This window comes from Neoarius graeffei, chromosome 28 (assembly GCF_027579695.1).
Source record: "Neoarius graeffei isolate fNeoGra1 chromosome 28, fNeoGra1.pri, whole genome shotgun sequence".
Taxonomy (NCBI): Eukaryota; Metazoa; Chordata; class Actinopteri; order Siluriformes; family Ariidae; genus Neoarius; species Neoarius graeffei.
Window position 1 is genome coordinate 39,413,467 of NC_083596.1, and position 20,897 is coordinate 39,434,363.

At 43.3% G+C, this 20,897-nt stretch overlaps 1 protein-coding gene across 1 annotated transcript in view; it reads left to right on the forward strand.

Moving 5' to 3' along the window:
* Window positions 1-5,817: 5,817 nt before the first annotated feature.
* The window catches only part of hnrnpul1l (heterogeneous nuclear ribonucleoprotein U-like 1 like), a 31,008-nt gene continuing 15,928 nt past the window's right edge, over window positions 5,818-20,897 (forward strand). Inside the window, exons 1-11 of the mRNA XM_060912578.1 lie at window positions 5,818-5,901; window positions 6,440-6,682; window positions 11,631-11,999; window positions 12,223-12,406; window positions 12,493-12,566; window positions 12,680-12,819; window positions 14,058-14,157; window positions 18,860-18,972; window positions 19,081-19,347; window positions 19,515-19,637; window positions 19,718-19,846. Coding sequence (XP_060768561.1) covers window positions 6,487-6,682; window positions 11,631-11,999; window positions 12,223-12,406; window positions 12,493-12,566; window positions 12,680-12,819; window positions 14,058-14,157; window positions 18,860-18,972; window positions 19,081-19,347; window positions 19,515-19,637; window positions 19,718-19,846 — 1,695 coding nt within the window. The 5' untranslated portion in view covers window positions 5,818-5,901; window positions 6,440-6,486. The remainder of the gene's footprint in view (window positions 5,902-6,439; window positions 6,683-11,630; window positions 12,000-12,222; window positions 12,407-12,492; window positions 12,567-12,679; window positions 12,820-14,057; window positions 14,158-18,859; window positions 18,973-19,080; window positions 19,348-19,514; window positions 19,638-19,717; window positions 19,847-20,897) is intronic.

Sequence of the window (20,897 nt, forward strand, 5' to 3'; positions counted from 1 at the left end):
GAACGACAGCGGTGTTTGTTTGCCACCTGCGCTCCGCCTGCTCATGATGCGTTTAGAGGCGACTCGGAAAAACGCGTTTCCACGTGTTAAAAATTAAGTGGTTGTAATGGCTGTAAAAAGTGCGGGGGACAGAGGGCAGAGATACGGGAAGTGCTCCGCGTCCGCTACGCGCATGCGTGCACATATTTTTTGAGCGAGCGTGGAGTGGAGCGGGATGCAATCTTGGTGGAGCGCTGAGCGGTAACGGGCGAAGCGGCATGGTGCGACATTGAGCGGGGAGCGAGCGGAGCGACCACCTCCGTGAGCGAGGACCGAAATTCTCGCCGCTCCACTCCGCTCACATGCTCTGGTCAAGCGTGAGTTATAGACGGATGTAACGGAGAGAATCCGGTCATTTTTCAATATCAAACATCGTTCAGACTCGGATAATGAATGAAACGGAAATAGTGCAGGTTATTTATTCTTTCTGTGTGGCCCGGTACCAAACGACCCACGGACCGGTACCGGTCCGCGGCCCGGGGGTTGGGGGCCGCTGATCTACAGTGCATAATATCATCAAAAGATTCAAAGAATCTGGAAGAATCTCTGTGCGTAAGGGTCAAGGCCGGAAAACCATACTGGGTGCCCGTGATCTTCGGGCCCTTAGATGGCACTGCATCACATACAGGCATGCTTCTGTATTGGAAATCACAAAATGGGCTCAGGAATATTTCCAGAGAACATTATCTGTGAACACAATTCACCGTGCCATCCGCCGTTGCCAGTTAAAACTCTATAGTTCAAAGAAGAAGCCGAATCTAAACATGATCCAGAAGCGCAGACGTCTTCTCTGGGCCAAGGCTCATTTAAAATGGACTGTGGCAAAGTGGAAAACTGTTCTGTGGTCAGAAGAATCAAAATTTGAAGTTCTTTATGGAAATCAGGAACGCCGTGTCATTCGGACTAAAGAGGAGAAGGTCGACCCAAGTTGTTATCAGCGCTCAGTTCAGAAGCCTGCATCTCTGATGGTATGGGGTTGCATTAGTGCGTGTGGCATGGGCAGCTTACACATCTGGAAAGACACCATCAATGCTGAAAGGTATATCCAGGTTCTAGAGCAACATATGCTCCCATCCAGACGACGTCTCCTTCAGGGAAGACCTTGCATTTTCCAACATGACAATGCCAAACCACATACTGCATCAATTACAGCATCATGGCTGCGTAGAAGAAGGGTCCGGGTACTGAACTGGCCAGGCTGCAGTCCAGATCTTTCACCCATAGAAAACATTTGGCGCGTCATAAAACGGAAGATACGACAAAAAAGACCTAAGACCTAAGAGCAACTAGAATCCTACATTAGACAAGAATGGGTTAACATTCCTAACCCTAAACTTGAGCAACTTGTCTCCTCAGTCCCCAGACGTTTACAGACTGTTGTAAAGAGAAAAGGGGATGTCTCACAGTGGTAAACATGGCCTTGTCCCAACTTTTTTGAGATGTGTTGTTGTCATGAAATTTAAAATCACCTAATTTTTCTCTTTAAATGATAAATTTTCTCAGTTTAAACATTTGATATGTCATCTATGTTCTATTCTGAATAAAATATGGAATTTTGAAACTTCCACGTCATTGCATTCCGTTTTTATTTACAATTTGTACTCTGTCCCAACTTTTTTGGAATCGGGGTTGTACATAATGTAAAGTTTTTCAGCTTGTATGCTAACATCAGTGAATTGTGTGTTAACGTTAACCTTTCATACCAGTCGGTTCAGTTCGAATAATTTTTGTGAAGGCTATCTCTACTGCATCCGTACTGTTATCTGATGATAATGCGACATTGTCACAAGATGAGGAATGAAAACGAACACGTAACATTAACGTTAGTACACCGGCGTTTTTTAAGTGATTGAAACACCTTCTCCGGCGGATCATTTAACATGGATGGATGTAGTTAGAGTTAGCCTTTACAAACATTTATGGTAACAAAAAGGAGCCCTGACCCAGCCGATAATATTTGGTCAATTCTCTTCCAGAATGAGGGAGCTTAAAGAGGAAGACGCTGTTTGTGTAGCAAAGCTTGATGCAGGTCTGAGGTGGAGGTGGAGCTGGGCGTGGCTAAAAATCGAGGTCAAGACTGAAGTGAAGGGAGTTCAGCACAGCTTCCTGCTGTCACAGTTTTTTCATAAGACAGACAAAGCTGGGTATTCAAAATGCAGCCTTTGCCAAAAAGAAATAAATTACAGCAACAAAGGCTCTCATGCTCTTTTGGCGCACTGCCAAACAGAGGTGCACCGTCAAAAAGTGTGCACTGTTATGACCACATCCAGTGTCCTCCCAGTCCCAGAGCAAAGTGCTTCCAAGGGGCCTGATGTTATGAGGGAGCGAGTTAGGGTGCCTGTACCTACATTTTAGCGAGTTGCCAATGCAGAAGTGTGTATAGATTAGGCTAAATAGGCTAGGCTTGTAGTTTTCTGTAATTCTACCATTTCACTGTTTAACAGGTTACTTGATATTTGCCAGTAGGCTAATGTTAGGCAAAATAGGAGTAGACTAGCCTACATTACCAAAAAATATTGTACGTTGCATGTTTAGTTAATTTAGAGATTAACTACCGTTGCCTAGATCATGTCTATTGGAATGAGGATCCAGTCTTAACAACTTTGTAATAGCAGTGGAAGTTTGTGAATATTAAACCAGCTTTAATAATGTAAATCTAATAATATTTTCTTTGTTTAGGCAATGGTTCTGGCTACTCTTGCTGAATATTCACTTCTTTTCACCTTTGCACCAGTGATGGTGAACTTGGCCCAAGTGCTGGCTGAAGACAAAGTAGCCCATAGTGGGCTGAAGCTATGTTGCCCGAAAGAGACACATGGCAAAGCAAAGGAAACTGGCCATGGAACGGCTTGTCCAGGCCAAACAGATGAAGAAATGAGATTTACTATTAGTAAATTACTCAGCTTGACATTATTATTTGATTGTGGTTGATTTTGTTGATTGACCATCAGCCATTTTGCACTGATTGACCAAAAAACAAGGTTATGTTAATAAACAGGTTTTTTGTTTACCTGTAGCTATGTTGCACCTTTTTTCAGAGAGGGGGCGGGCTCGGGTTTTGGTTTACGTCGTGGAGGTAAAAAAGTTTGTCACCTTTTTCAGACCTTCTGAGTTTGCAGGTATGGTCATACAGCAATCAGGTCATGTTGCCTCAACAGAACGTACCCATTGTGTAGAATTCAGGTTCGTTTTTAGCAACAGCTCTTGCACTTTACCCTCTGGGAGCAACGCTAGTCGTGACTATCTGAATAAATGAAGATTTATTAATTATAACCATCATCCAGTTTATTTAAAGCCTGTATGGTCGCGTGATCTCTTACCTGTGAGTGGACGTCACTGAGCTGCGAGGCTGCATCCATATCCAGGGCTTGAAACAACTCTGACAATTCCTTCATTACCTCTTTGTCATCTGGTCGAGTCTCATTCTCCGTATCGGGGTGAGATTCTCTCGGTCTCTGCCCGATGTCCTCAGAGGCTCAGTACTTTCCAGATTGCACTCTTTGTACTTCAGCATATGTGCTGCTTGTAACTCGGAAACCAGGAACTCCGCAAACAACATTCAACACAAAAGAAGACAGTCATCTTCTTTACTTACATTTTTAGGTTTGGAGATACAGTACATACAGTATAATGTCCAATACAGTCTCAGCATCTAAATAAAGGTCAAACATCTGGTCTTTTCTGGTCACCAAAGGAGAACCTTATGAGATAAACTGTGTTTCTTATAAACAGCACTATGGTTTACCTGTTATTCTTTTGAGATGAATAGGGGTTAGAGTCTCTGTGCTGAGAGTGTCATAAGGGCACAACAAGACTTCCAGGACCTCTTTCAGTTCCCGGGCCAGAATGGTGCCACTGTCTCCTGTTATAAAATGTGCAAGGACATGTTTGTGTAGAATCACCAGTATGTTCATAAAAAACATCATGCAGCACTAACCTAGATATATCCATACAATCAAAGCATTCATTCGTTCATTTTTTAACCACTTTATCCTGATCAGAGTCATGGAGGATTTGGAGTCTGACCTTGTGAATACTAAACGTGGACAACTGACCATATGTGCTTGCTGAACATCCCATTCCAGTTTTAGTCCAATCTTTGCTGTTATGATAACATCCACTCTTCTGCGAAGGCTTTCTCCTAGATTTGTACTCCTTCACCCACAAGAGCATTAGTGAGGTCAGGCACTGATGTTGGGCGAGGAGGCCTGGCACACAGTCGGTGTTCCAGTTCATCCCAAAGGTGTTCAGTTGGGTTGAGTTCAGGGCTGTGCGCCGGACACTCGAGTTCTTCCACATCAAACTTGCCAAATAATGTCTTAATGGAATTTCTTTTGTGCTCAGGGGCATTATCATGCTAGAACAGGTTTGAGCCTCTTAGTTCCAGTGAAGGGAACTTGTAAAGCTACAGCAAGCAAAGATATTCTATACAATTGTGTACTTCAGCCTTTGTAGCAACAGTTTGGAGGATGGGTATGATAATCAGGTGTCCACAAACTTTTGGCCATATAGTGTAGCTCCAGGGTCCTCTGTACAAACCTCAGCTTGGGTTACTGCCTATGTGGAGTTTTGCATGATCTTTCTGTGTCAGTGTGGATTTCCTCTGGGTTCTCCGGTTTCCTTCCATCTTCTAAGAACATACTCGTCGGTGGATTGGCTAATCCACGTAGTTGCATAAATTCTTAATATTTAATTGTCGAAATTTTTGTAAATAGATTTCACATGATATCAACACAAATGGGGCGGCACGGTGGTGTAGTGGTTAGCGCTGTTGCCTCAGAGCAAGAAGGTCCGGGTTTGAGCCCCATGGCCAGCGAGGGCCTTTCTGTGCGGAGCTTGCATGTTCTCCCCGTGTCCGCGTGGGTTTCCTCCGGGTGCTCCGGTTTCCCCCACAGTCCAAAGACATGCAGGTTAGGTTAACTGGTGACTCTAAATTGACCGTAGGTGTGAATGTGAGTGTTAATGGTTGTCTGTGTCTATGTGTCAGCCCTGTGATGACCTGGCGACTTGTCCAGGGTGTACCCCGCCTTTCGCCCATAGCCAGCTGGGATAGGCTCCAGCTTGCCTGCGACTCTGTAGAACAGGATAAAGCGGCTAGAGATAATGAGATGAGATCAACACAAATTATCTGGGAAAGTCTGTGAAATTGTAGCATAAATAAATAAATAATTTTTAAAAGTTAATCTAGAAGTCTCCCCCTAACATGATCTTTTTCCCTTCACTTTATATTAGGAATTATTTATTTGAAAGGGGAAAATAATTGATCTCCTCTCACTCAATTTAAAAGAAAAATCGACTTAGAAACTGAATTATATTTCTAAGCAGTGAGAATGTCCACAGAGTTGTCTGAGTTACTTCCTAATCCACTTTCCAGTCAGATTATGAAACACTCGAGTTGTCAAACTAATCAACACGCTTTGGATTTGGGTCGGACCTTTAACGTGACTTTTATTCTATAATCAGGGAATAATTTGTAGGATTTTTTTTTTTTTACTGCTGCAAAGATCATACAAAATTTGCATTGCAAAATATACAAAAAAAATCAATTTAGTGCAGCTATTAATATTATTACAGCGTATACACCTACATCTTTCAAACCCTATGTTTATTTTTAACAGGAAGTTAAACAATGTGAAAGTAAAATCCTGCCGTCAACAGCAGACGAGGGGGATGTCCAACCGCTTTCAAAATAGCCAATGACAACGGAGAATGACAAAATTGACAGTAAATCTAACCAATCCGAGCGTGACTTGAGAACTACCCGCGCATGCGAGGCGAAGTCCCGGAAGTAGCTGAGTTGTGTAGGCTTCGGTCACCCTCCATTTTGTGCAAACCGCAGCAACTGAAAAAACACACATAAAGGTATGTTGACAGCTTTTAACGAACAAAAAACTTGTCTATTGCTCGTTTTATATCAACTTTATTAATTCTTTAGCTTGTGCATGACGTTAACTCGAGTGGTTTGCACAAACATTGGCTCAACGTTAGCTTTGGCTAACTTGCTTGTTTGGCTAACGCAGTGGAGCTTTAATTAAACCGGCTGTTTTAATATGTTAATAAGTGTAACGCATAAGGATAAGTCTCATTACTAAGGACATTTTGCTGAACAGAATTCTTGTTAGCTATCTAGCTGGAAGAAGAGAAGTGAAAATATATCTAGCAACTACCCTGCATTTATTTGTTTAAGTAGCTAACAGCCGCCTGTGCGTTAGTCAGGGCTGAGTACCGAACAGCTACCTGTTCACTATGTAGCTGTACTTTACATTGCGTTAAGTAATGCGTTATACACGCTACCTAGTGCGCTTTGTGTATAAATATGTCGGCATTTGGAACGCGGCCAGTGTTTACGGATTGTAATGAATGGCTGGAAGTCCTTTTTGTCTTGTTTTATTGCCTGCAGGGTGAAAGTTTCCGTTTGGCGGGACTCGGAAGTGAGTAAACGAAACCATGAGCACGCTGAACGTCAAAAAGCTCAAAGTGAACGAGCTGAAGGAGGAGCTGCAGCGTCGTGGCCTGGACACTCGGGGTCTCAAGGCGGATTTAGCGGACAGACTGCAGGCGGCGCTAGAGGCCGAGGCCGCCGGAGCAGAAGAAGAAGAGCAGGACACCAAGGGGGAGGGGCAGGAGGAGTGCGAGGGCAGAGGTAAACTCTTTGTTGGCTGTTACAATGTGGGCGGGGCTAAGATCAACGAAATAAGGCTGGTCTTTACACCATGTGGCCAAAAGTATGTGGACACCCGACCATCACACCTTCAAAGTTGGAATCTCACAAGTGCAGTGTGTTCTCCACTATCGTTAATGACTCGGCGGCCTGCCGAGTCATAACGGCTAGAAGAGCTATTACCGCCGACTAGTACGCTACCGTTCAAAAGTTTGGGGTCACCCAGACAATTTTGTGTTTTCCATGAAAAGTCACACTTTTCTTTACCACCATAAGTTGTAAAATAAATAGAAAATATAGTCAAGACGTTTTTCTGGCCATTTTGAGCATTTATTCGACCCCACAAATGTGATGCTCCAGAAACTCAATCTGCTCAAAGGAAGGTCAGTTTTATAGCTTCTCTAAAGAGCTCAACTGTTTTCAGCTGTGCTAACATGATTGTACAAGGGTTTTCTAATCATCCATTAGCCTTCTGAGGCAATGAGCAAACACATTGTACCATTAGAACACTGGAGTGAGAGTTGCTGGAAATGGGCCTCTATACACCTATGGAGATATTGCACCAAAAACCAGACATTTGCAGCTAGAATAGTCATTTACCACATTAGCAATGTATAGAGTGGATTTCTGATTAGTTTAAAGTGACCTTCATTGAAAAGAACAGTGCTTTTCTTTCAAAAATAAGGACATTTCAAAGTGACCCCAGACTTTTGAACGGTAGTGTAAATGCACCGCTGAGCCTTAATTTTTGGCCGCCCAGTCAAAAAAAAAAAGTTTACTTCAAAGAAAAGTTAAAAAAAAAACATGCCAATACAAACACCAAAGTAATTCTCTGATCACAGATCGTTGATGCGCTTTACTTTACAATAGGTTCAACAGAGCCCATGTTTACATTAGACCGTATCAGCGGATCATCAGATTAACGTTTTTAAAACGATTTGTGTGCACACAGCAACACCAATACACGATTTGTGTGCACACAGCAACACCAATACACGGATACGCTCGGCTCCGCAGGCATCCTGCGCTCCAAATCACTCCGCCCTGAACAGCGAGTGCCCTCTGGAGGGTGCACACTCCGGCCCTGCGCAGCTCACAGAGCGCGCGAGTGAAGTGCACAAGCAGTGTTTTCGGGACTGAGCCGCTGTGTGTGTGATCCCAGCGCACATCACTTACCACTTGCAAGTGGAAGGATGGCAAGCCTAAAGACAATCATAACTACACAATGGGCAGTATTTGCATCAGTATTTGCAGTATTTTCATACTTTTATACTCTTTAATGAAAGGTGATACAAGGCGGAAGTCCGCGCCGTTTTTCAGCAGTCGCGTCACATGACCAACGCCAGCGAATCAGGAAGGTGGATGTCACAGTGACATTGTCCAATGACGACGCCAGCTAGAGCTCAGCACAGCGTATCCGCGTATCTCAATGTTTACACAGCACCGGATCAGACACGATCTAGATTGAATACGTGGACCCTGGCGGATTCCCGTTTCCAGGCGGTTTAATGTAAACGGACAGTGCATCCGCGAAGAAAACGAGACAGATACGGTCTAATGTAAACTTGGCCAGAGGCCCTTAACGCTTGCTCGCTCACTTGTCACTACGCATGTGTAATGCGGCGACAGAGGAGTGCGTGTCAGTTAAGTGGCTCCGATTGCCTCAGACCTCTGAGAGGAGTACGGTGGAAAGAAAAGACACATACTGCACATCAAATGAAAGGTAATTTTGTGTAGAATTCAACTAAAAATAAAGATATTCTATTCAATCAACATTTCAGTTACGGAGTGACAAAATAAATGTAAAGTCGGCTCCCAGTGTCAGAAGATTTTGCACAAAAGCATCTACTTGCGAAATAAATAACATGCCAGGAAATGGCATCTGAGGGGTTTCTTATTTCAAAATTTTCTGGTGCGAGGGGGGACACCCCCCTCTCAAACCCCCCGGCCACGGCTGCTCAATACTACCGCCGAGCTATAACTTCAGGTAGTGGAGAACACTGCAAGTGTATTGTACGCTGTAGAATTACAATGTTCCTTCACTGGAATTAACACCTATTTTCGACCAACAGGGAACGGGTTCCGTTCTTGTTCGCGCACCAAATTATGAACCGTTTAAAGCATTTCGACCAAAAATAAATTGGTTCGGAACCCGAAAAGTCAGTTCCTGACGGGAACCAAAATATTGTTGCTTTTTCCAGCGTGAACCGTGGCATCAGTGGGCGTGTCATTAGTTTGGAGAAGAAGCAGACCGCAGCAACGGAAAAGTATATGTCTTCAGGAACAAACGTGTGCAATAACCGAACGAAAGCTTGGAGGTAATCAGTGCGTTCTGCCGTCTTGCTACTACTGTTTACTCCTGTTGTGAGTTGTGCAACGCTCATGATGCGTCCTTGATTACAACAGTTCAGCTCAAAACTGGTGAAATCGTTGGCTGGTCCTAGTCTGGTTAACACCAGACCATATCACAAGTGAAATATGGTCTGGAATCCGCCTATTGAATTTCTCGTAGGGGAGGTGTGGTTTACGATTGTCAACGGCCGTTTATTGGACGTTGCGAATGTCTATCATTTGGCGTATACGTAGCCCATGGCCAATCATGGCAGTTGTACCCGGTGACGTAGTTAGAGCGGCGAAGAAAGACTGAAACGCCAAACGCTGTTCTTTTTTTAAAACAAACTTTCGCTCTAAACTATTCAGAACAGTGTCTAAAGCTTGATCGAAAGTTTGGTTCGTATCGCTCGCCGCCATGTTAAACGTGATCCGTAAACAGTCCCAAATAAACTACAAGCTTCCGTTTGTCGAGTAGTACGCGTCACCGTCTTTCCACCCCTCCCCACTCTCTGATTGGCTCCCTAACTCAGGCGAGCCTTTAGACCGTAGTTTCCATGCTGTCTTTTCAGATCGGAATGATTGTGCAAAGCAGCATGGGATTTCCCAGGCTAGGCTGGTCCACCAAGGTTCAAAGAATCCTGAACGGAATTGGTTCAAGAACCCGTTCCCTGTTGGTTGAAAAGCGGTCGAAGATGCCCGGATGACAATATCTGTGTACACAAAGTGAAGTCCATGAAGACATGGTGTGCCTTGGGATGAACTGGAGCATAGACCACACCCCAGACGTCCTCACCCAACATCAGTGCCTGACCTCACTAATGCTTTCGTATCTGAATGAGCACAAATCTCCACAGCCACACTCCAATGTCTAGTGGAAAGCCTTCCCAGAAGTGCAGAGGATAGTATAACAGCAAAGGGGGACCAATTCCATATTAATGCTGATCAGGCATCCACAAACTTTTGCCATGTAGTATATACATCAGATTCTCAGAACTGTGACCTCTTGTGAGGGGAGAAAAAAAAAGTCCAAGGACTCCCTTATGATCACTGCATAGATTTGATGATTTTAACTAAATAGAGTACAACACAAAGTATTAGGCATTATATGAATTGAGTTGAGATTATTATTATTATTATTATTATTATTGAACTCTTCACCAATCAGAATGTAGATGTAAAAAATGTGTATATCATGTTACATATCAAAGCACTTAAGTTTTAATTAAAAAAAAAAGTGCTGCATTTGTTCACAGAACAGCCCACCTCGGAGTCATTGTGGGATTTGTAGCAACAGACTGGCCGTATTTATCTGGACTGTGACGTTTTTGTTTTCCACAAATCCACGTTCTGTGCTTATCGATCAATCGTCAATCACATGAGCTAGCAACCACTGAATGATCCACCTGTACCTGCGGAGTTATTTTGCAAGTAGCTGACGTTCACGATAGTCACCGGGAGTAGAGTTAGGTTCGCTAAAATTGTGTCGTTTCATCATGGTGTACTGGCTGTATTTATTTCGGCCATCTCATCTCATTATCTCTAGCCGCTTTATCCTGTTCTACAGGGTCGCAGGCAAGCTGGAGCCTATCCCAGCTGACTACGGGCGAAAGGCGGGGTACACCCTGGACAAGTCGCCAGGTCATCACAGGGCTGACACATAGACACAGACAACCATTCACACTCACATTCACACCTACGGTCAATTTAGAGTCACCAGTTAACCTAACCTGCATGTCTTTGGACTGTGGGGGAAACCGGAGCACCCGGAGGAAACCCACACGGACACGGGGAGAACATGTAAACCCCGCACAGAAAGGCCTTCGCCGGCCACGGGGCTCGAACCCGGACCTTCTTGCTGTGAGGCGACAGCGCTAACCACTACACCACCGTGCCGCCCCATTTCGGCCATTATGCTGTTTATTTATATCAATACCTGTTCAGCGCTTCTGATCTAGTGGTGCCACAGCGCCTCTTCTGAAACTCTAAATTACGTCTCAAGGACTTCTGTCTTTTAGGCTGCCTCATAGTCATTGAAATGCCATTAACACTTAGTGAAAATGTTATGCAGTTGATGGTGGTCCAGCAAAACAAGACTTGCCTTGTCTTGTTTAGATATCATTTTGCAACATGAATTACTGTAATAATAAGTAATATTGTAATTGGGATGGAAAGGCTAGTTCCTTTTGTTAGTCAGAATGACAGTCTGATCCGGAAATCATGGTGGAAGGGTTTGAGTTCTTGGTCCCTGTGTGATCGTTATGATATTTTAAGCTCATCCATGTTTGAGATTTATACCCCAAGGTGCCTTTGAGCTAGCTGGACGTCTGAAAGTCAAACCAGCATTCTGTGCTATGATAGCAAACAAAAGTCAACTTGTTTATGGTTTGCATCTACTGTCACGTTGGTAGAATCTTTTACAATTTGACCACTGCTGCTTAGAATGCTCATACAGTACGAGTACACAATACATTTCGTAAGAACACTGGATAAGCAGTATAAACTGGTAAAACAGTAGTACTGTTACTTATTAATATTTTTTTCGACCACTTGTGTTATTTTTGAACTTAATGTTTAATCTAATGTTTTCTTTCTCCAGAATTTGCTGCTGACATGTCAGGCAACGGCGGCGCCGACGACCCTCAGTATGACGATGGCTGTCAGAGCCAGGAAAAGGAGGCGAAGAACGAGGAAGACGACAGTAACGAGAACGGCGCTGCTGGTTTTGAATCGACCGACTTTGCCTCAGATGACTTGGACCCACCAAAGCAAGGCTACGATGAGGATCAAGAAGCCGGTTGGAGCTGCGACGAGCCAGCTGAGAGTCAGGGCTCTCAGGATCCTGAGGTGAAACAGGAGTACGAGGAGTCGCGTGCGCAACAGGGGCCTTTTGATGAAGCTCAGGAGCAGCCAGAAGTCAAAGAGCCAGAAACGGAACAGTCTCAGGAGGAGGTGCTGAGTGTAAAAGGTGAGTCTTGTCCTAATGCAAAATATTTCTCTCAGACACACACACACACACACACACACACACACACACACACACAATGATCCAGACTAGATGCTGCATTGGTTTGTTTGCATTGCATTGTAACTGTAATGTAAGTGTAGCTTTTTTTTTTTTCTTATTTAAAAAAAAGAAAAGATTTTCACGAATTTGTTGTGTGTCGATTTCTTTTTCCGTGAAATAAAAGTGGAGTCAAAGAAGGACGATGACGCGCCACAGCAAGAAGAGGCAGCAAATGAACAGACGCCTGCGGAAGGTGAACATGCAGCGCAGGTTAAGACGGAAGGTGACCAACAGACATCACAGAGCCGCAAAAGGCCCTACGACGACGGCCGTGGATACGGGTACTATGAGCATCGTGAAGACAGGAGGTAAATCTCATGCCTGTGTTTCTCCTTTATTACTCCTCCTTGTTCTTTATCCTGTCTGGACACACACTTCTCCGTTTGTTCCTCAGGGGGCGCTCGCCTCAGCCGCCAGCCGAGGAAGAGGAGGAAGACTTTGATGAAAACCTCGTGGCTATCGATACGTGTGAGTACAGAGTGAAAAGCACAGTAACGTGTTCTGTGTAATGATGTCCGTTCTTTCGATTGTTGTGGTTGGTCTATTATCTCACAGGCTGTGTTTTGTCTTTTTTAATACAGATAACTGCGACCTGCATTTCAAGGTGGCTCGAGACCGGTACAGTGGCTACCCGCTTACCATCGAGGGGTTTGCGTACTTGTGGGCAGGTGCCCGAGCTACTTACGGTGTTTCCAAAGGACGTATATGCTATGAAATGAAGGTAATAACAGGGAGGAATATTATTCTTAAAGCGTTTTATGTCTGCCTGTATTGAGGTTTTTCACCCACGTGACCAAGTCATGTGATGCTGCCATTTTGGACGTCACGGCTCGAATCAGTTTGAATGCGAGGAAGGCGACAAACAAAAAGCATAAAAGAAAAAGGAGCGAGATGCAGAAAACACCTTCACTATCCAGCGACGTAGGGCATTTACAGGGCGAGCAGAGGGAGAGGTATTTGCAAAAATTGAGGTTAGCAGGCTTAGAGAATGACGTTTACCTGCTTCCACCAGGATTGTTCACTGACGTACGGAAGTACACGAAGCCCTCGTCTTTACCTGTCTTCGGCCCACGTGATCTGTATACTTATGTCGTTAAAAACCCATCGCCATACACAGGTATTGATCTGAAAGCGTATAAGAGTTTGGATGCCTACAAATATTGTGTGTCAGGCTGGGTAACATGCCTACATCAGCGGGTCGTCTCTGGAGCCGGTGGTCGCCATCTTATTACAGCTAAGGTTTGTTCACATTTTCATTTACTTTCGGTCCTCAGGATAAACAAAATGTTATTAAATGTCATTGAAATAACTTCTTAGTCTGTTGAGACATGGCCCGTTATAAATTTGCTGTTACCAGGCAATGACCAAGAACTGTATTATTAGGGTCGGTGTCTGTGTTGTAGCAGTGTACTAGCAGCTAGCTGTTAGCACTAGCTAACGTCAACAACATCGTAACTAGTATGTTACTGTAGCAATGTTTACGTTCAGTCATTTGGATGACTGTTAAAACCTTTCAGTCTCAAGTTTTTCCTTTACTGTATTTACTAGTTTACTGAGCTAGCGCGCTCGGGCAAGCTGGGAGCGCGCTAGCTCCCGGCCTGCCCGAGCGCGCTAGCTCCCGGCCTGCCCGAGCGCGCTAGCTCCCGGCCTGCCCGAGCGCGCTAGCTCAGTAAACTAGTAAATACAGTAAAGGAAAAAACTTGAGACTGAAAGGTTTTAACAGTCATCCAAATGACTGAACGTAAACATTGCTACAGTAACATACTAGCTACTATGTTGTTGACATTAGCTAGCTTAACCTTCAAAATGGCAGACACCGGGGCGTCACGTGACCCTGTGACGTCAGGTGAAAAACCTCAAAATATATATATATATATATATATATATATATATATATATATATTTTTTTTTTTTTTTTTCTGTGTACCCTAAACAATAAAGGCATTCCTCCCTATTTAGATCAATGAGGAGATCTCGGTAAAGCACCTCCCCACCAGCGAGCCTGATCCCCATGTTGTGAGAATCGGGTGGTCTTTGGATTCCTGTAGCATCCAGCTTGGTGAGTTGATAACGGCAGCTTGGACTTGAAACTTGAGATCCTGGTTTAGAAGAAAAACCAAGAGTAGAAGTTATCTACGGATTAAAGGAACACGGCGCCATTTTTCATCCTGACGTCTATCTGAAACGACTGGCGATCCCAACAGACGCAAGTTATACAGATGTAGAACTTTGACTTTCTGTAAAAATGCTTATTTATTGGTTGTTATCTACTTTTAGCTCATCTGACCATAATGAGTTGTTACCATGGCATGGCGTCCGTTGTCCACAATTCAGTTAAATTGTATCTCCTCCGTCAGTTCTGCACTGATTTCCGTTCCGAATGTTTTGTTTGAAAGAACTCATCACTCCACACACAACTTGGCCGTTGTTTTGTCAAATATTTTGCTAACGAGTTACTAATTAGGCCAAATTAAAGGGGAACTGAAGGCAATTTTTTTTTTTCTATTATCAAAATTCTATTTCTCATTTTATTAAATATAGGAATGTATTTTTGATCGCTATTTTGTCACTGCTCTAGTAAGTTATGAGCTTTTGAAATACGTTATGTAATATATCAGTCCATATGTCAAAGCAATGGTTGTAAACGAGATTCGTTGAGACCTGTGCGAGACATCGTAGGACGGAAGTAAAACGTACAGCGGAAATCTATATAGTGAGCTCATTGGTAAAATGAAAAAACGCTTTCGGACACTAGTCCGTCACGCTGGTATTTACGTCATTACTGTCCCACAATTAAAACGTGCCAGATCAGTCGGCTGGTGGGTTTTCAAAACAATAAATACATGCATATGTTTTTGTGATAAATCCATATTATACTGAGCATATATCCCACATTAATCAATACAAAGTACCTGCAGCTTTCAGTTCTTTCTTTTAAATCAAAGCTGAATACTTTCTTCTTTGCCGCTGCCTTTTATTAAATCACATTTGATACTTTTAATTTGATTTCTTTCAGCGCGACCGAAATGCATGATGGGATATATTGCTTTGGTTAGTGACCATCGTTGTACATTACTTTTCATGATGCATCGTGGGATACTTTGAGTGCACTATATAGGGTGTAATAATCCTCACTAAGGTTTCGGACAGCACTACAAAATGGCGTCCTCGCTATATAGTGAGTAGGGAACAATTTCGGATACAGGGGTTGTCAAAAGACACATGCGTGCGCCCTCTTTCGAATGCTGATTTAATCAAGCTGGAAGTTTTGGTTGTTTTGATAGCAATCAGGAAAGTTTGAAAAAAGTAGGCAGGAATCGTCATTTAAACTCGTTTTTGTGCAATATTCTGTTTGGAAAACAGTTTTCAAAATGGCGGCATCAATACCTGGCTGACACTTCACGTTTCGAAGTCTCGCACAAGTCTCGTGAAGATTGCGCGGATAAGCGACGCCTGCCGTGGACCAAACGAACTAAATTCAACACGGCTAAAAACTAAATAGACTGATAAGTATAATATTTAATTGCAATTAGTTGCCAATACGAGTCACGATATAAGGTTACTAAAACCGAAAACGTAATTGAATTAGGGATGGCGAAAACTAAAAAAAATCTTGACCGACCACCAAGCCTCATTAGCCGGTTAAAGTCGGTTAGTCTATGAGTTTAAACAGGGATGCAAATGGCGCGCCTTTTGGCGGATGCCGCCTTTTTCACGGCTGAATCGTGCGGATCCGATTTTTTTGGGGGGGGGGTTGGAGTGTCTGAATAATTTCATCAGAGTAAATTCTGTATTAAAATTACTAAGTAGGCAGGTGCCGTTGCGGTCCGTGAGGTGTGTGTGTGGGGGGGGGGCAGTGGGTTGGAGGGCTGCACACGTTTTCGCGGAAGTTGCGCAGGTGTGCGCGGCTTTCTGATTTGCTGTTTTCTTCTCGTGCTTCCTGTGTTTCGTGGACTGTGGCGGCATTTGCTTGTTTAGTAATTTTAATACAGAATTAAAACTTAAAAAAAATTAAACACTCTTAAAAATTAAAAAACACACTTAAAAAAACACTCTTAAAAAACAAATTTCACACACTGTGTCTCTGCTTGCAGCGCGCGGATAGGAGAGGGGCTGCTCGCTCTCACACACACACACACGAGGGAGGGGCCGCTCGCTCTCACACACACACGAGGGAGGGGCCGCTCGCTCTCACACACACACGAGGGAGGGGCTGCTCGCTCTCACACACACACGAGGGAGGGGCTGCTCCCTCTCTCTCTCACTCGCACACACACACACGAGGGAGGGGCTGCTCACAATTTCCCACAGGGGAATTGTCTCTAGTTTAACCGACAACCAAAAAAATTAACCGGTTGACGTTGATTCGGTCAACCATCGGTCAAACGGTCATCGGTTAACATCCCTAAATTGAATAACACGTTAATTAAGAAATAAAGCAAGTTTAAAAATTACTTCAGTTCCCCTTTAAGGAATTTTCCAAGGCTTGAAAACTTGAGTTGTATCTCCTTTCTCATCCGATTCCAGTTCTGATTGATGTTTTGCGTAGATCTTCCCTTGAGGAGCAACACTTGTTCATTTGTTAGTTGATTTTCAAGTTGTAAACAATTTAACAACTTTGTGTTTATTTTCAGTGAAATCATATCTCCTCCGTCAGCTCGCCACGGATTTCCGTTCCGATTGTTTTGTATGAAAGAAGTAGACCTCTTACAACTTCTCGAATTTTGGGACTTCTCATTAAAATTGTATCTCATCTCACTGTTCTCATCCGATATCAGTTCTGCTTGACGTTTTGGGTAGATTTTCCCTCGGGGAACAAAACTTGGTCATTTGTTTGTTGATTTTCCTTGAACAATTTGTTCACAACTTTGTTTATTTTCGGTGAAATCGTATCTCCTCCTTCAGTCCTCAAAGGATTTCAGGTCTGATTTGTTTTATGTGAAAGAACTAGACCTTCTGGACAAAACTTGGTCAGTTTTTTGCGAACAAATTAGTAATTAGGTCAACTTTACACATTTTCTTTCTGACTAGGCCATCCTTAAAAAAATCCGTTTCCTGTCCACCGGGTGAGCAAAAAAATTTTCAGTCGGGAGGGATATTTTTTTTTATTATTATTATTATTATGGATGGATAAGAAATCGTAATGCTGTGTTTTGCTTTTTCTTTCAGTACTTTTTTTTTATTACAAAAGCAGACACATTTAATAAAATATGACGGTTTAATCAACTGAAACTTGTACAAAAACTTTAAGTTAGCATTTTAAATGCTGACTGCAACATTTGCAGAACTTTTACAAAGGTACTTAAAATGTCAGACACACGGACTTTTTGTAGTTCTAAATCGAGCGTTAGGCCTAGTTCGGATGAAATTACACTATTAAAATGATCACTGAATGATTTGTTTTTCTGAATCTTTACTATTTTGTTGTTCGTTAGAATACCATTTTGCGATTTCACACTTAAGCAAATGTTTGAAAACTCCGGATCTCCTTCCTTCATGGTGGCTGACATTTTTTTTGTGCCGCACGGCGCATGCGCAGAGCTGATTCAATTCTATATTCTGCACGGAATGCAGGGCTTTCCACAAGCGCCGGCTGCCGGCCATACAGCCGACTACACAATTAAGTCCAGCCGGCTACTTTAATGACTATTATTTTTGTAGCCCACAGGCTCTAAATATTAATTTTCGATTTTAATAAAATTAAATGTTTATCTAACGGACTGACAATAATGTCAAACTGAACCGCACTCATTTAAGTTGTGATTCGCGCCGTTTGTACCGATAATAACCACAAATTCCCCACAGACTTCATTGATCAAGGGAGAGTAACTCATCCGCGGCCCCGACATGCGGTGTGTGCGCACGCACTCGGCAGAGGCAGTAGTGTGTCGGAGGGAGCAGAAGCAGAGATAACGCTTATTTTGTCTCTGGTAAACCAGTCTTCTCTCGTTCAATTACGTGCTGGCATCAAAAGACACCGTTGGTTGTAAATGAAACCAAACTGAGTGGTTGGAGTGTATTTTCATACACAAATGGAGAAATGTTCGCTGAGTGTGTAATTGTGTAGCCCCACTGCAGACCGTTGTCGTTGTTAATTCATAGCATGCTCAGCTGCGTGAATGTGTCATGCAGCAAAAATAAGAGATTTACAAGCCAGGAACGCCTCATGATGCAATACGCAAGAAAAGAGAGAAGATTTACTGCCATTTTACTTTGTATTTGAGTAAAGTAAATAAATAAATGGTCTGTGGAAAATACATTTAATCCTGGGAACTGCGTGCACAGGAGTTCATTTTGTGTTTACTCCCCCCCGGCTGGCTACTTATTTGTCATGGCTGGCTAGTATGAGCCTTAGTGGAAAGCCCTGGGAATGCGTAAATGTCAAGTTCGATTTTAGATTTACGAACCCGAAAAAAATGTCGAAAAACCGGCGTTTAAAAAAAAAAATTCAACCGCACAAACGGCACTCACCCGGTCGGTGGACCGGAAACAGAACATTTTTTAATAATGGCCCTACAATTGTATCTCCTCTCACGTTTATCATGCAAACTCAGTTCTGAGTATGTTTTGGGTAGATCTTCCTTCGGGGAACAAAATTTAGTCCTTTGTTGATTTTCCTGTTGTAAACAGTTTGTCGTGGAGGTTGGTCGTCTCTCACATCGTCACATTTCAGTTCTGTTTGATGTTTTGGTCGTCATGGTTGTTTTGATGGCAGGCCAGATGAGCTGCTACGTCCTTGACGTTCTGGTTTCGTCTTATAGGCGAGGAACCCTTGTCCTATGGCTATGGTGGAACCGGCAAGAAATCCTCGAACTGTAAATTCGAGGACTACGGAGAGAGGTTTGCTGAGAATGATGTCATCGGCTGCTACCTTGTGAGTATTCAAGAAATACTGCCATGAGCAACAATGAAGCAAGTCAGTTTGAGGTCTGGATGTACAGCGCAGTTCAAGGTCATTCCTTCATCTTGCTCCTTCGTTCAGGATTTTGAGAGCGGAGACCAAGTGCAGGTGGCGTTCTCGAAGAACGGCAAATGGCTCGGGCCGTGCTACCGCATCTCTCACGAGGAGCTGGCTGGTCGTCCTCTCTTCCCACACATCCTGGTGAAGAACTGCGCTATCGAGTTCAACTTCGGACAGAAGGAGGAGCCGTATTTCCCCCCGCCTGAGGGCTACACGTTTATTCAAGATTTGGCGTTGCAAGACAGAAGCCGGGGAACTGTTGGACCAGTTACCAAAGCAGAGTGCGAGGTATCCTCATCCTCATCACTGGTGTTTCAGTTCTATCCAGAGAGACTCTGTGTTATAAGAATATTGTTTTAGGTCTAGCAGAAACTCTGACACGCTCGCATACAACTTCACATATATCATGCACCTTCTACAATATCTATATATGTGATACATTATTCTCTTCTCAGATCCTAATGATGGTAGGACTACCTGGCAGTGGAAAGACCACATGGGCCCTTAAGCACGCCAAGGAGAACCCTGAGAAGAAGTTTAATATTCTGGGTACCAATGCCATAATGGAAAAGATGAAGGTAAGGACATATCGCGCACATCCTGCGAGTCAGGCCCCTTACGCGTTCCCTTTTGACTCTTTATTTGCCTGCCTTTCCAGGTGATGGGACTCCGCCGTCAGAGGAACTACGCTGGGCGCTGGGACATTCTCATCTCGCAGGCCACGCAGTGCCTCAATCGCCTCATCCAGATCGCCGCTCGCAAGAAACGCAACTACATCCTGGACCAGGTACTGTCACCAGCTCCGCCTCTGCCTCTTGCAACGTTTCCAACCCCACACCCTACAGCTGCTCTCGATGCACATGTTCACTAATGCTCCTCTGCTCTCTTGATAGCACAAAAGCACCCGATTTGTTCTGTAACGTTTCATTCCGTTGTTGCCATATTCTCAATTGTTTTTGCTTAAAATGAAAGAACAGGAAAGATTTGTAGTACATTTATTATTATTATTATTATTATTATTATACTTTCACGCTGACTGTGTTTTGGTTTCTATTTTGATACTGTATGTGTTGTTATAAAGAGATGCCACACTGTACAGATAGTCCATGTCATTAGTAAGATGTTGAAAAACAAGTAATCACAGCCTGGTGAGTAAGAAAACGCCTTCTGTTGCTATGGTAATGGTAAAACTCCAACATCTTTTCGATGTTTATGAGTAGATTTACTTGGAAGTGTTGAATGTTGTTTTTAAAATGAACCTCAAGGTAAGTGGAACTAACCGCGTTGAAGTTTCCAGGTCAGGCTCTGACAAGTCATGGTAAGGTAGGTAAGGGTCACATGGACAACTCTTGGGTCCTAAAGGAAATTGTAAGTATCGGGAGGTAGGTGATAAGTGTGTGTCTGTCCTGGGCATAGCAGGACGTTTGAGACTTGGGTAAGTACAGGTAAGTAAGGGGACCTAGGAAAGAGTTAAACGCCCTGCATGCTGCCAGTATCAGAAAAGTCATCGACAAATATCCTTTCTGCACTGAAGTTCATTTGACTTGTGGTTAGTTCACTTAGCGAAATTCTTCACACGTTTCTGGTTACTTGGATGATTTATAAGAAGAGATTGATTGATTGATTGATTGATTGATTGATTGATTGATTGATTGATTGATTGAAATCATGCTGGCTTGGTAAGGCGTAGCAAAGTGAGCCAATAATTTAAAAGAGGACAATGTGGACACTATAATTTGAATCTTCTGTCGAACGAAATCACAGGAAATTATTCAGTTTAGTGCAGCTCTTTGGCGGCTTAAATTTGCTCAGTATGATGTAAAAGACGTTTCTGCAGA